At 37.4% G+C, this 16202-nt stretch overlaps 1 protein-coding gene across 2 annotated transcripts in view; it reads right to left on the bottom strand.

The window, feature by feature from the left end:
- Positions 1-82: 82 nt before the first annotated feature.
- The window catches only part of appl1 (adaptor protein, phosphotyrosine interaction, PH domain and leucine zipper containing 1), a 33718-nt gene continuing 17598 nt past the window's right edge, over positions 83-16202 (bottom strand). Inside the window, exons 12-22 of one of the 2 annotated variants that reach the window (XM_062038005.1) lie at positions 16128-16170; positions 16004-16060; positions 15842-15933; positions 9128-9307; positions 7703-7755; positions 7359-7533; positions 7252-7288; positions 7047-7190; positions 3850-3897; positions 3694-3783; positions 83-2108 (exon numbers count right to left, since the gene is read on the bottom strand). In XM_062038005.1, the coding sequence (XP_061893989.1) occupies positions 1953-2108; positions 3694-3783; positions 3850-3897; positions 7047-7190; positions 7252-7288; positions 7359-7533; positions 7703-7755; positions 9128-9307; positions 15842-15933; positions 16004-16060; positions 16128-16170 (1075 nt within the window). In that variant the 3' untranslated portion in view covers positions 83-1952. Of the gene's footprint in view, positions 2109-3693; positions 3784-3846; positions 3898-7046; positions 7191-7251; positions 7289-7358; positions 7534-7702; positions 7756-9127; positions 9308-15841; positions 15934-16003; positions 16061-16127; positions 16171-16202 lie in introns of both variants that reach the window. The other variant, XM_062038004.1, reaches the window with a different exon arrangement.

Raw genomic sequence — 16202 nt, 5'->3', positions numbered from 1 at the left:
CCTGGCCAATTTTTAAATGTTAGCATTTCTGTTTAGCTTATCAACACCGATCATACCAACTAACAGCACTCGATATGCCAACTGTGGGGTTAGTGCTTTATTTGTTTGTAAAAACCTTTTTTTTTTGTGATTAAATAATTAGACATTGAGTCGTATTTACAGTCCAACATAGTAAAGTGCTGAACGGTCAAACATGAGCTTTTTTTTTTTCCCGCCTGCCGCAAAAACAAACACTCCCAACAAAGATGTAATCATCTTTAGTAAACGTACTGATTTTCTCATAAAAGTTCAACAATCCCACATCCATCAGTGACATTCTTTAAACACATTTCTTAACATCAAGCCTAATGTCATCGTTATTATTGAGGAAGTTAACATTGAAACCTTCAACGCTCTTTGCTGGAGCCAACTTTTGCCCTCAGTAAAACGGTCAGGTATGAAATAAGAGTGCTTTTGGATCAGAAGATGACTGAGCTTGAACAACAAAACCATAAAGCTGCTGTCATGACGGAACAATCGTCCATAATTAAGAATAGGTGATTTTTAAGTGGTGGTGCCTTCACGTTCCCTCGTCTTTTTATCCCTTAAAGCAGGGGTCACCAACGCGGTGCCCGCGGGCACCAGGTAGCTCGTAAGGACCAGATGAGTAGCCTGCTGGCCTGTTCTAAAAATAGTTCAAATAGCAGCACTTACCTGTGAGCTGCCTCTATTTTTTAAATTGTATTTATTTACTAGCAAGCTGGTCTCGCTTTGCCCGACATTTTTAATTCTAAGAGAGACAAAACTCAAATAGAATTTGAAAATCCAAGAAAATATTTTAAAGACTTGGTCTTCACTTGTTTAAATAAATTCATTCATTTTTTTACTTTGCTTCTTGTAACTTTCAGAAAGACAATTTTAGAGAAAAAATACAACCTTAAAAATGATTTTAGGATTTTTAATCACATATACCTTTTTACCTTTTAAATTCCTTCCTCTTCTTTCCTGACAATTTAAATCAATGTTCAAGTAAAAAAATGTTTTTATTGTAAACAATAATAAATACATTTTAATTTAATTCTTCATTTTAGCTTCTGTTTTTTCGACGAAGAATATCTGTGAAATATTTCTTCAAACTTATTATGATTAAAATTCCAAAAAATTATTCTGGCAAATCTAGAAAATCTGTAGAATCAAATTTAAATCTTATTTCAAAGTCTTTTGAATTTCTTTTAAAATTTTTGTTCTGGAAAATCTAGAAGAAATAATGATTTGTCTTTGTTATAAATATAGCTTGGTCCAATTTGTAATATATTCTAACAAAGTGCAGATTGGATTTGAACCTATTTAAAACATGTCATCAAAATTCTAAAATTAATCTTAATCAGGAAAAATTACTAATGATGTTCCATAAATTCTTTTTTTAATTTTTTCAAAAAGATTCGAATTAGCTAGTTTTTCTCTTCTTTTTTTCGGTTGAATTTTGAATTTTAAAGAGTCGAAATTGAAGATAACCTATGTTTCAAAATTTTATTGTCATTTTTTTCGTGTTTTCTCCTCTTTTAAACCGTTCAATTAAGTGTAAATATCATTAATTATTAATAATAACAGAGTTAAAGGTAAATTGAGCAAATTGGCTATTTTCGGCAATTTATTTAAGTGTGTATCAAACTGGTAGCCCTTCGCATTAATCAGTACCCAAGAAGTAGCTCTTGGTTTCAAAAAGGTTGGTGACCCCTGCCTTAAAGGCTTTAACAATGCAGTCATCAGTGCCAGGAGGCGGAGCTTAGCGTCCAAACTCAACATGAGAGCTTGTTTGTAAAATGCACGAGTAAAAGGTTGCTTGGTAGTTATCAGGAGCGAGTATAAAAGCATTTCTAAGAGTCAATAACCAGAGATGATGATTTAGTTTTTCATCAGGTGTTGCTTCCTGAGCGTGGTCTGGTGTGTCGGGCCATGCGTTCTGTTAGGTGTCAGGCTTCCGACTCGCCCTTCTTCGGGCCCTCCTCGCCGCCGGCGTCGCTGTCCTCGGACTGGCTGTTGCTCAGCACGACGAAGTGTCCGTCAGGCGCCGAGGGGTTGCCGGGGCGACTTGAAGCGGCGATGAGGCGACTCTGCTCCTCCAAATCCTGAAAGACGCCATTAAGACCAGTTAAGGCTGGAACTGGCAGGGTTTTCTTGCTCCCCTGGATATTCCCAAAAGGCTGTTGGTTTAAAACGTACCACTCAACGGCCGACAATTAGCCACCTTTCTTTTGTAAATGCAGTCAGTACATGGGAATGTGGCGGACCGCTGGAATGCTCAAATAAGGGAGGGGTACACTTGAATAGAAAGAAGCCGACAGTTCTCATGTTGCAAGGACTGAGTTATATTAGCTGTAAATATCTCTGATCTGATTAGATCTTATGTAGTACATACTCAAGTGCTCTTATGCTTAACAGCCATAGACTTTTTAGTTTAACGTTTTTATTTTGTTTTTGTTTCTGTAAAATGTAAACCTTTCTATTTCTTTTCAAAAATATTGCTACAGTGCATAATTCTTGTACAATGAAAACTTACTAACTTTCAAAATATATATTTTCTATATTCTTAGAATATCATCGACGTCCCACTGGGGTCAGTTTTTCCTTGCCCGTATGTGGGCTCTGTACCGAGGATGTCGTTGTGGCTTGTGCAGCCCTTTGAGACACTTGTGATTTAGGGCTATATAAATAAACATTGATTGATTGATCTTGTATGAGAACGTATTCTCACAAAATTGCAATTAAATTTTTTTTTTTTCTCAATACAGTATACTTGACTTTAATCATGTAAAATCACACACCTTTTTGATAAAAAAAACATTTTTCTTATTTTTTTCTTTAAATATTTCTACATATTTTACTTTATCCATGTAAAATGGCTTAGAATATTTCTACACAATTCTTATAAAATAACTTTTGCCAAAATATTTTTTTTCTAAAAAAAATAAATAAATACACAATTAAATAATTTTGCTTAAAATATTTTTTTCTCAGAATATTCCTAAAATTTCTTGTATGACAGCTTTTTCCTCACAATATTGCAACTTTTTTTTAGATTTTTTTTTTTTAATATTTAAAATTATTTTACATATTTGACTTATACCATGTAAAATTGCATACTTTTTTCTAAAAATACATTTTCTTAAATTATTTCTACACAATTCTTATAACGTAATTTTTTCTCACAATAATGCATTTTTCTTAAAATATATATATATTTTTACAATGTAATTGATTTTAATACTGTAAAATGGCATAATTTCTTCTTGTAAAATTGTAAATGTTTCTCAAAAAATTCCAACAAATTGCTTAATACTTTTATCCCATTTTTCTAAAAAAAAAACTTTTTTTCATAAAACATTTGATTTTAATCTTGTGCAATTATATAATTTTGTATCGTAAAATAAACACAATATTGCGTTTAAATTATTATTTTTTAATTATATTATTTTGTCTTGAATGGTTTTTTCTCAAAATATTCCTAGAAATTCTTGTAAGACAACTTTTTCCCACAATATTGCAACAATTTTCTCACAATATTGCAACAATTTTCTTGTTTACAGAACAATGGTTCACACCTCAGTTATGTCATCCAGCCATTTGGCAACCTTTTGGGAGTTGTAGGTAGAAAAGCCAAATGGCTGCCGTTTGAGAGTTCTGGAGAGAGTCAAAAGATTAAAAGCTCCTCACCTTCTCAATTTGTTTCTGCTTGCTGAGCTCCTCCTGCTGCTTCTCTTTGGCCTTGTCTTGCTCCTTCCTCTTCTCCGCCGCCTTGTGGTCCTACAGCACGACAGGTAACAGCGTCACACACTGAAGGTCCGGGAGGGTGAAGTTAAGGCTTACCACCGCAGAGTGGAGGGCGATCTGCTTGGCCAGGCCGATGCTGTCGCAGATCTGACATGTAACACAACAAGATGGAGGACACCCACATTTAAATACAAAGTTGTTTGTGGCAAATCACAAGGAAAGTCCATCTAATGTAGGACCACCAGTGGAAAAACTGAGCAGTTCTGCTTTAGCCACCATGGCCAGTCCCACTGGCTCATTGTGCGTGCCATCACTTCACAACACTGATGACTTTGGGCCTGATCTACTAAGATCCAAATAACACCTGCTTTACAGTTTGAGCCAACTACAAAATTGTGTTGGTGCAAAAGTGATGCAGTTGGCCTCATTTAAGTGAGGTTTTTGCGTGTACTATACCAACTGTCGCCATGGAGACACACCACCTTCATGACATCATAACGGTTCCGACTTGTTTGGTTATGTTGTGAAATATGCAGCACACACCACCTTCTCTGGGCAATATACTGAAGAAGTATTAACAATATATCAAATGTATAAAAACAAACTAACATCGACGGACGCCAAAGGGAGTCAATTGAATTTTTAATCAGCGCCGTAAGTCACTAATCAGCTCTAAAATTATAAAATGATATTGCAGAATAGAAGGTGTCTATATTTGTATTTTATTTCTGACAAATAGGATGGAGGATTCTCTCTCCATCAGTTGTCTTTTCAGCGCCATCGCTTCCTCGCAGACATTTGTGCGTAACTGTGCCAGCTGCACGCCCATTTCAAAAGCACTAAATATAAACGCAAAACAGTTTTAGTGTTGATAAATCACATTGCATGCCCTAAATCAGGGGTCACCAACCTTTTTGAAACCAAGAGCTACTTCTTGGGTACTGATTAATGCGAAGGGCTACCAGTTTGATACACACTTAAATAAATTGCCAGAAATAGCCAATTTGCTCAATTTACCTTTAACTCTATGTTATTATTAATAATTAATGATATCAACACTTAATTGAACGGTTTAAAAGAGGAGAAAACACGAAAAAAATGACAATTAAATTTTGAAACATAGTTTATCTTCAATTTCGACTCTTTAAAATTCAAAATTCAACCGAAAAAAAGAGAAAAACTAGCTAATTCGAATCTTTTTGAAAAAATTTAAAAAATAATTTATGGAACATCATTAGTCATTTTTCCTGATCAAGATTAATTTTAGAATTTTGATGACATGTTTTAAATAAGTTACAATCCAATCTGCACTTTGTTAGAATATATAAAAAATTGGACCAAGCTATATTTCTAACAAAGACAAATCATTATTTCTTCTAGATTTTCCAGAACAAAAATTTTAAAAGAAATTCAAAAGACTTTGAAATAAGATTTAAGTTTGATTGTACAGATTTTCTAGATTTGCCATAATATTTTTTTTGAATTTTAATCATAATAAGTTTGAAGAAATATTTCACAAATATTCTTCGTCGAAAAAAACCGAAGCTAAAATGAAGAATTAAATTAAAATGTATTTATTATTCTTTACAATAAAAAAAATAAATTTACTTGAACATTGATTTAAATTGTCAGGAAAGAAGAGGAAGGAATTTAAAAGGTAAAAAGGTATATGTGTTTAAAAATCCTCAAATAATTTTTAAGGTTGTATTTTTTCTCTAAAATTGTCTTTCTGAAAGTTATAAGAAGCAAAGTAAAAAAATTAATGCATTTATTTAAACAAGTGAAGACCAAGTCTTTAAAATATTTTCTTGGATTTTCAAATTCTATTTGAGTTTTGTCTCTCTTAGAATTAAAAATGTTGAGCAAAGCGAGACCAGCTTGCTAGTAAAAAAATTAAATTTAAAAAATAGAGGCAGCTCACTGGTAAGTGCTGCTATTTGAGCTATTTTTAGAACAGGCTAGCGGGCAACTCATCTGGTCCTTACGGGCTACCTGGTGCCCGTAAGGACACCAGGTAGGACAATTTTTTTTTTTTTTAATTAAATCAACATAAAAAACACAAGATACACTTACAATTAGTGCACCAGCCCAAAAAACCTCCCTCCCCCATTTACACTCATTCACACAAAAGGGTTGTTTCTTTCTGTTATTAATATTCTGCTTCCTACATTATATATCAATATATATCAATACAGTCTGCGAGGGATACAGTCCGTAAGCACACATGATTGTGCGTGCTGCTGCTCCACTAATAGTACTAACCTTTAACAGTCAATTTTACTAATTTTCATTCATTACTAGTTTCTATGTAACTGTTTTTATATTGTTGTACTTTCTTTTTTATTCAAGAAAATGTTTTTAATTTATTTATCTTATTTTATTTTATGATAAGTACCTTATATTCACCATACCTGGTTGTCCAAATTAGGCATAATAATGTGTTAATTCCACGACTGCATATATCGGTTGATATCGGTATCGGTTGATATCGGTATCGGTAATTAAAGAGTTGGACAATATCGGAATATCGGATATCGGCAAAAAGCCATTATCGGACATCCCTAATATATATATATGTGTGGGAAAAAATCACAAGACTATTTCATCTCTACAGGCCTGTTTCATGAGGGTTTCCTTAATCATCAGGAGATTTTCCTGATGATTGAGGAAACCCTCATGAAACAGGCCTGTAGAGATGAAATAGTCTTGTGATTTTTGCAGCCACAGCTTTTGAAGGAGCATAGGTGAAATTTAATTTGCAGGAAAGGAGTGAGTTTAGGGTTGAATTGTCCATCCTTGTTCTATTCTCTGTCACTATCTTGTTCTGGACATTACTACTTGCCGTAGTTTTGAAGCAATGCATGCTGGGAATCCGGATGTTGTGTGTCAGTGTATCAACGTGCCGGCTGGAATAAACACACGCTGAGAAATAGCTACGTGCCTGCCTACTTTATGGGTTGTAGATAAACCTATGGATAACGGAGACATATATAATAGTCTCCTTCTTGTTGTGTGTGCAGTTGCGCACTAAGCTCCAAAAGCCGTAGATGTTATAACGTGACTGGGCCGGCACGCTGTTTATATGGAGGAAAAGTGGACGTGACGATAGGCTGTCCTCACTCAGGTCCGGCTGGAAATCGGGAGAAATTCGGGAGAATGGTTGTCCCGGGAGAGGTACTGAAATTCGTGAGTCTCCCGGAAAATTCGGGAGGGTTGGCAAGTATGGCTTTAGTAGATCAGGCCCTTTGTGGACTATTTTGAGTAGTATATTTCTGCTGTTCAAGGCGGCTCACAACCTTCTCGCCGTCATCGTTGGACTCGAAGATGTAGCACACGACTCGGCTGTCGGGCCCCCCGCCGCCCGCCGTCTGCAGGATGAATCCAAACAGCCTCTTGTTGTCCTGGTGGGAGGACGACTGTAGCACGCTGGCCAGGGGGAACTAGCGGACATGACAATAGTTGGTTGGAGGCGGCGTGCTGCGTTTGTGGGCAAACACCTACCCTGAGGCGAGTAACTTGTGTCTGGGGATCGATGAGCCTGCAGAGCAACACACAGCGGGTGAACACACACGTATATAGGGTACACATCCACAAAGAGGCGACCATACTTGAGGCAGTCGCAGGTGACCAGCAGGTGTGACTCGGTCATCCTGAAGATGTTGTGAATGGCCCGGGCCGCCAGGATCTGCCTCATGGTCTCGGGGATGACATCCGCCGACTCAGCAGTCTTTACCTCCATCGAGCCCAGGAAGCGAACAATGAAGAGCTGGTGAAGGATCGAGTCTGGAAACCCCCCGACAACCCCCAAAAAATATGTATTAACGGCAAACGTACACCTTCTTCCCAAGCAGCCTTCCGGTGGGTGCTGTTTTCCCCAATGCCTACAAGAGGCAGTAGTGAGCTGTATTTAGTGACAAGTTATGTTTACCATGGTTTGCAAAACAAGACGTACCTTCGTTTTCCGTGACTGGGTTGTCACCTGACTCTCCAAATGGGTTACTTCTCCTTCGAGTACACACACGCACACATATTATTTACAAAAGAACTAAACACAAATCAGTAAATTATTCATTCCAATTAGAGATCAACCCATATGTTTTTTCCAGTGCTGATATCGATTATTAGTACCGTATTTTTCGGACTATAAGTCGTTCCGGAGTATAAGTCGCACCGGCCGAAAATGCATAATAAAGAAGGAAAAAACATATAAGTCGCACTGGAGTATAAGTCGCATTTTTGGGGGAAATTTATTTGATAAAACCCAACACCGTACTAAATACTGGTATCATTTGTGTATATAGCGCTGTGTTTTTCAACCTTTTTTGAGCCAAGGCACATTTTTTGCGTTGAAAAAAATCCAGAGGCACACCACCAGCAGAAACCAGTAAAAAACGAAACTCAGTTGACAGTAAAAAGTCGTTGTTGGATATAACTTTAAAGCATAACCAAGCATGCATCACTATAGCTCTTGTCTCAAAGTAGGTGTACTGTCACCACCTGTCACATCACACCATGACTTATTTGGACTTTTTTGCTGTTTTCCTGTGTGTAGTGTTTTAGTTCTTGTCTTGCGCTCCTATTTTGGTGGCTTTTTCTCTTTTTTTGGTATTTTCCTGTAGCAGTTTCATGTCTTCTTTTGAGCGATATTTCCCGCATCTACTTTGTTTTAGCAATCAAGAATATTTCAGTTGTTTTTATCCTTCTTTGTGGGGACATTGTTGATTGTCATGTCATGTTCGGATGTACATTGTGGACGCCGTCTTTGCTCCACAGTAAGTCTTTGCTGTCGTCCAGCATTCTGTTTTTGTTGACTTAGTAGCCAGTTCAGTTTTAGTTTTGTTCTGCATAGCCTTCCCTAAGCTTCAATGCCTTTTCTTAGGGGCACTCACCTTTTGTTTATTTTTGGTTTAAGCATTAAACACCTTTTTACCTTCACATTGCCTTCCCCTGTTTCCGACATCTACAAAGCAATTAGCTACCGGCTGCCACCTACTGATATGGAAGAGTATTACACGGTTACTCTGCCGCGCTCTAGACAGCACCGACACTCAACAACAACACATCATTTGTAGACTATAATTACTGCTTTGCAAAAAATATTTTTAACCCAAATAGGGGAAATTAGATAATCTCCCACGGCACACCAGACTGTATCTCACGGCACACTAGTGTGCCGCGACACAGTGGTTGAAAAACACTGATATAGCGTATCTGCCGATGTACTTCTGTTGTAGTTTTCTTACACACACAAAAAAAAAACATACCGTTAAAGAGTCTGATACCAATATATGTCAAAATGCCAAATATTGGCACTGATTATCCGGTCGATCTCTAATTCAAATACAAAAATGATCAGCTTTATTGGATTGCCACTAACCTGCCAGACTGAGCTGCCGTCTTGCTGTGTCCAGAGTTCTCCTCACTGACAGGTGAGATGATGTCAAACTGGATGGGCGTGTCTGGGGCAACCAGGGCGTCCAATGAGAGCACAGAGAGGGCAGGCGAGGGCTCGGAGCCAGCAGAGCTGATGCTGCTTGTTCGGCCCACGCGACCCTTACTGCCGTGGCAGGGGGAAGAGAGTGTTGTTAAAAAGATGGTCTGCATGTGTCATGTAGCTTGTTACTATTAACACATACAGGCACTGCGAACCTAAACTTCCTAAAAAGTACAAAACCACTACAATTACTCCAAAGCTCAGCCGCTCGTGTGCTGACGAGGAGCAGAAGGCGGGCCCATATTACACCAGTTTTAAAATCATTACATTGGCTCCCTGTGTGTTCCGAAATCGATTTTTTTTACTGGTCCTTTAATGCCTTGATGGTCTTGGGCAATGTTCCCTCTAATTGTTCATGTGTGTGAGCAAACACAAAAACTCCCTGAGCATTCAATGGAGCACATGTGAGCAACATCACACGTGGCAATACCAGCAGCACACCTGTCTAAAACCAATCTTTTATTATAACACTCATGACAGGAGTCATTTTCATGAGATTATTTAGTAATATTAGTGATTTGGCCCACTTGTAATGAAAATAAAATAAATCTTGTTTTTCATAAGCTATGGATTAGTATTGTACATTATGTCTGGGTGGGGATCCTGCTTTGGAAATCATTTGTACCCCTTCAGAGATCACATTTAGTTCCCCTTAAACATCCTCATGTTGCACAATGAAATGTAAGCATAGGATGAAGTGTGCATTCCTGTAACTTTCTCTAGTAACAGCATTCCATGATTAATATCAATAAATTAACATTAATAATAAATGACAGTAGAATAGGCACACGGATGACTGAGGAGTCATAGTGTAACTTTGTGTAGTGTTTGAGTTGTCCGACTTTTTGTGTGGCCATGAACGCACCAGTGGCTTAGTGCTATGCGTGTTGGTGACAGATGACAAGTTGGTTTGTACGGCAGAAAATTACTAGTTTTTTGAGATAGAAGTTTTTTACTCATGTTTTTGTGCGGTTATGGCCGAATATAAACAATAAACAGTTTTGCTCAATAAAGTGATCGATATAATTCCTGTCCCCGAAGCATCTCGATAGACGTTACAATAATTGAACGGTGTTGACGAACACCGTTAGGGCCGCTGGTTGTCACTGTCACTCAGAGTTGCATTGCAAAATTATACAGAATAAATGTGTTTATTTTGTTTAGAATTCAGGTGGGATTTGATTTGGTGCGCGGCATATATTTGCTGTGCGCAGAGGACGCTTAAGCAGTGCACAATTGCGCTTGCGCGCACCTTAGAGGGAACGTTGGTCTTGGGCCTTCTTATCTTTCCGAGATACTTTTATCATATGAGTCCTCGTGGTCCCTGAGGTCTTCCGATACCAGCCTCCTAATTATTCCAAAATTCCATACTCACCGGGAGGCATCATTCCATTATTACACCCCCCAATTTGTGGAACAGCCTGCCGGAAGTCCTCATGGCTGCAGAGAATGTTACGATTTTTAAAAACAAAGCTCAAGACCCACCTTTTTAACTTAATGTTTAATTAATATTCGTACTCAACTTATGTTTATTATATTTTTAACTCTGTTTATCTAGTATTTATAACCTTTAATTTACCACATACCATTACCATTTATCTGCACTCAATAGATTGCAGTGTGCCTCCAGGCAGTTGATGTGTGGCCGAAACCCGACACCTTCATTCAACCAAACTGGATTAACGAGCCACTTCACGTTCTCAGTAATGGCGTTGCAACGATGGGAACAGTAACTAATTACATTACTCGTTACTGAAAAAAATAACACTGTTATACTCGATCGCTGTTATTACCAGGACTGGCCCTGGATTAGGGTCGCTGCGGTTATCATGCAGGGGAACTTCACTTTTTTTGGAATTTTGCCTATTGTTCACAATCATTATGAAAGACATGACGGATGAAGTTTTTTTAATGCATTTTAAATTGGAAATAAAAGTCCGCTTACAGTCCTCTATTCCGCCCATAAAACACAATAAAAAAAACATCCAAAAACCACCAACGATACTCCATTTACTTTTCGTGACTTAAATATTAACCAAGTATTAGTGATTTTGTTATCATAAGCGCTAACGCAGACAAGCTATTTATAGCGGCGCCGTGATCACTTCCTGTGTGCCTATGCTGACATCATTGACTGGTTTCCTCGCTTCCTTGCGCCCTATAAGTTGATTCTAGATCATAAATCATGCCTTTCCTCTAGATAGAATAAGGCTGAGGACGTATTCCGACAAGTTGGTACACTTTGACAGACAATTTAGACCTGGAATTGGCAAGAACGACACAAAAAAGACTCATTTGCGAGGATTACGAGTCATTCTTCACCTAATACATGAACATCCTAGCAGTCAGCATCACAGTGACAGCAGACATTGTACAGTAAGTGATGTTTTATTATGTTTGTTGGCTCTTAAAGCCTGCAGTGAGTAATAATCAGTGATACTGTTATCAGGCATGTGATTTGACCACAATGAAAAAGACTGAAAAAATTTCCGGGGGTCTGGGGGACGAAGGCCTTGGGGGGACAAGGGGGGCAACGCCCCCCGAAGCTCCTGGTTTTTCACCAATTTAACATGCTAAAATTAACAAAGACAGCACAATTCGAAGAAAATATTTTAGTGTTTAAAGACATGAAAACATCATTAATAGACCATACATAACCCAATTATCCTAATGAATCACTGTATATGGTTCAGTCCCAACAGTATTTAGTCACTAATATTTACATCTTGTGTTCATTTCACATCCACAGGTGTCACATTGATCAGTGTTATTATCTACAGTTTATTTACAGTATTACCACATTACTTCAGTTCATGTAATGTAATGTAATGTAAACATTTCATTATTTTCGCCAAAATAGGACATACATTTATGAAAATAATTAAACATGTTTAGTGTTGTTTACTCATATTTGAAAATAGGAAATAATAATAATGTGAGGACACTGACATATTGCATGAAACAAGTGTGAAAATATTTACCTCCAAGATTGTTACACCACTGACAATAGTTTCAAGAGACTACATAAGAACTTAATATTACAAAATAGTATTATATGCAAATTTATTTCAAATAAATTGTTAACTGATTCAATAATGCGACTCTTTGAATTTCTGTAATTTCATAATATATTGCCACGTGGCTTTTTATTTTTAGAAAAACTCATTTATATTTCACAAAGCAATAATTGGTTAATATTTAAAACAAACATGCGTATTTCGCAAGCAAATATTTTTTAGCTTACCTCATTCTTAACAACCCTGTCTGCAACTGAAGTGGGTTGTGGGCGGATCTTTCCTCTCCATGTCTACGACAGTTGCCGATGTAAACAAAAGATGAAGTCCGTAAGGTTTGCTCACTTTCGGTTGACATCTAAAAGTACCAGCTAGTGAAAAGTTTGTTTTCCTTGCTTCAAGTTGTTTCATATGTTTTTGGCGTTTCGCATGTACTTCCAAAGCCTTGAAACCTCGAGATCCATAGTCAATATTATCATGACACCACGTGCACAAAACCTTTCCGAGACGATCGATTTTCCGAATAAAATCACCGAACAAAGTCGTAACTTTCTTCTTCCCAACAGTATCAGTGATTTCCCTTTCCATCCAGTCCCATCGCAACTTATTTTTGACATGTTTATCAATTTCTTTTACTCGTAAAGCGTCCTTTCTCTGGAGAACCGACATTGTTTACATATGGAAAATGGCCGTAGTAACCATTATGAATGATGACGTTATTAACGTCATCATTCATAACAGATGTCCTGATTGGTCACAAGGAACATATCGACCAATCAACTACGGCGTAATATAAACTACGTCTCGAATCTTGATTTAGGGTCGGAAAGAAAAACGGAAAAACGGGAGATCTTTTTTTTTTCTCCCCGAGATTAAAAAAGACGGAATTCCGACTTTAGACGGAAAAATCACATGCCTGTGTTATAAAAAAAAAGCGAACGTCGTGATGCGTTTTTGAAATTAATGCGCCGCGTATGCTTAAAATGATCAAAATATATAAATACTAAATGTTATTATAAATGTGCCAGTTACTACATTACATATGCACTTACAGCATGTATATAAAACCTTAATGGAGGTGTTTAAATGTTTTTTAAAGGGCTTTATAGGCAGATTCAAGCGTCTGCCATAGGCTCCATTGTAAGCAGCCTTTTGATCGCATTTATTTTAATATTTAAAATACATTACAAAAAAATACATCCATCGTCATGTCTTTCATAATGATTGTGAAAGATATGCAAAATTTAAAAAAAATTGCAGTTCCCCTTTAAGATAGTGTTTTCTTCCATGCTCAGCCACAAAATGTTTTTACGTGACTTATTATTCGTGCATGTGTGTGGTAGAGAAAAGGGGGTTTAGGGTGGGAGGGTTGACTGTTTTAACCTGGGATTATGTAATGAGGCGAGAGGCACTGGTTTTTAGATGTAAAGCACTACATTTTAGATGTACAGTCGTGGTCAAAAGTGTACATCCACTTGTAAAGAACATAATGTCATGGCTGTCTTGAGTTTCCAATCATTTCTACAACTCTTATTTCTTTGTGATGTAGTGATTGGAGCACATACTTGTTGGTCACAAAAAACATTCATGAAGTTTGCTTCTTTTATGAATTTATTATGGGTCTAGATTGAAAATGTGGTGGGTCAAAAGTATACATACAGCAATGTTAATATTTGCTTACATGTCCCTTGGCAAGTTTACCTGCAATAAGGCGCTTTTGGTAGCTTCTGGTTGAATTTTTGACCACTACTCTTTGACAAAATTAGTGCAGTTCAGCTGAATTTGTTGGTTTTCTGACATGGACTTGTTTCTTCAGCATTGTCCACACGTTTAAGTCAGGACTTTGGGAAGGCCATTCTAAAACCTTCATTCTAGCCATTCCTTTACCACTTTTGACGTGTGTTTGGGGTCATTGTCCTGTTGGAACACCCAACTGCGCCCAAGACCCAACCTCCGGGCTGATGATTTTAGCTTGTCCTGAAGAATTTGGAGGTAATCCTCCTTTTTCATTGTCCCATTTACTCTCTGTAAAGCACCAGTTCCATTGGCAGCAAAACAGGCCCAGAGCATAATACTACCACCACCATGCTTGACGGTAGGTGTGGTGTTCCTGGGATTAAAGGCCTTTGGTGGTGGTAGTATTATGCTCTGGGCCTGTTTTGCTGCCAATGGAACTGCTGCTTTAAAAGGGACAAGGAAAAAGGAGGATTACCTCCAAATTCTTCAGGACAAGCTAAAATCATCAGCCCGGAGGTTGGGTCTTGGGCGCAGTTGGGTGTTCCAACAGGACAATGACCCCAAACACACGTCAAAAATGGTAAAGGAATGGCTACATCTGGCTATAATGAAGGTTTTAGAATGGCCTTCCCAAAGTCCTGACTTAAAGGTGTGGACAATGCTGAAGAAACAAGTCCATGTCAGAAAACCAACAAATTTAGCTGAACTGCACCAATTTTGTCAGGAGTAGTGGTCAAAAATTCAAGCAGAAGCTTGTGGATGGCTACCAAAAGCGCCTAATTGCAGGTAAACTTGCCAAGGGACATGTAAGCAAATATTAACATTGCTGTATGAACAAGTGATGACATAAATCAATAACATTGCAACTAATAGACAATGTCTCATTAGTGGTGACATCTATCTAAATGAGGGTGCTCCCAAAAAGGAGGGATTTTTATAATTGACTGTGTCGCTTTTAAAAGTGCTCCCCCTCTGGCCAACATATGAAATAACAAGTGTGTGTAAGAAATTGAAATGCGCCCCCTTTGGCCAAAATGTATTAAAAATAAATAAATAAATATGTATATAAAGACATACTGTAATAACTTGAAGTAAATAATGAAGATTAAAAACCAATTACACACAAAAAAAATGTATAATTTTTTTTTTTACTAAAAGCAGTCTTTTTCTCACAATGTGTCAACTTTTTTCTTATAAAATTGGGAACATTTTCTCATATTCTTTCTGTTTCTGTAATATTGCAATATTTTCTCGTAAAATTATTACTTTTTTTTAATGTAAAATGGTGACATTTGTCATATAAAATTCACATAAAAATATTGCCAATTATTTTGTTGTTCTTGTAAAATAGTGACATTTTTTTGAGTAAAATGATGACTGTTGTCATCATTTTGCCAAGTAAAATTCCCATTATTTTTTTAATATTGCCAACATTTAAAGTTTTCTTATAAAACTGTGACTTTTGTGGAGTAAAATGACAACTCTTTTCATAAAATTGCCACACTTTTAAGTTTTTCTTGTGAAATTGCGACTGTTGTTGAGTCAAATTCCAGCAAACATTAACATTGCAGTATGTATACTTTTGACCCAGCACATTTGCTCACATTTTCAGTAGACACATAATAAATTCATAAAAGAAGCAAACTTCATGAATGTTTTTTGTGCCCAACAAGTATGTGCTCCAATCACTACATCACAAAAAAATAAGAGTTGCAGAAATGATTGGAAACTCAAGACAGCCATGACATTATGTTCTTTTCAAGTGGATGTACACTTTTGACCACGACCGTATGAAAAAGTGCTACATGAATTAAGTTTGATTGATTGATTGATTGATTGATTGAACCTGGCTGGCCGCATGCTTTCGTGTCTCTGCTGGAAGGATGGCGACGGGGTCACCGCCTCAATGGCTGATTGGTTGGCTCTTGCCGCCACTTCCTATCAGTGAAAGACAACATCAGCCAGGACCGGACGTGAAAAAAAACAACCTTTTTTGTCCTTCACAAACCTCGGCGTTCTCGCTCAGGTAGATGCGGCGGGAGATATTGTTGATGGTGGCGATCCACTGACAAGTGTAGACACGGTGAGGGAACATCCATCAACACAAAAGCGGGTGTCAGTCAACAAATTACCTCCTCGCAGTCCTTTCTGCTCTCCGCCTGCAGTGTCACAACTCTGACAGAACACACATGAATGAGAACATGAAA

The sequence above is a fragment of the Entelurus aequoreus genome, linkage group LG26 (assembly GCF_033978785.1).
Source record: "Entelurus aequoreus isolate RoL-2023_Sb linkage group LG26, RoL_Eaeq_v1.1, whole genome shotgun sequence".
NCBI lineage: Eukaryota > Metazoa > Chordata > Actinopteri > Syngnathiformes > Syngnathidae > Entelurus > Entelurus aequoreus.
The sequence above is the reverse complement of the archived record's forward strand: the minus strand, read 5'-3'. Positions and strand labels throughout refer to the sequence as shown.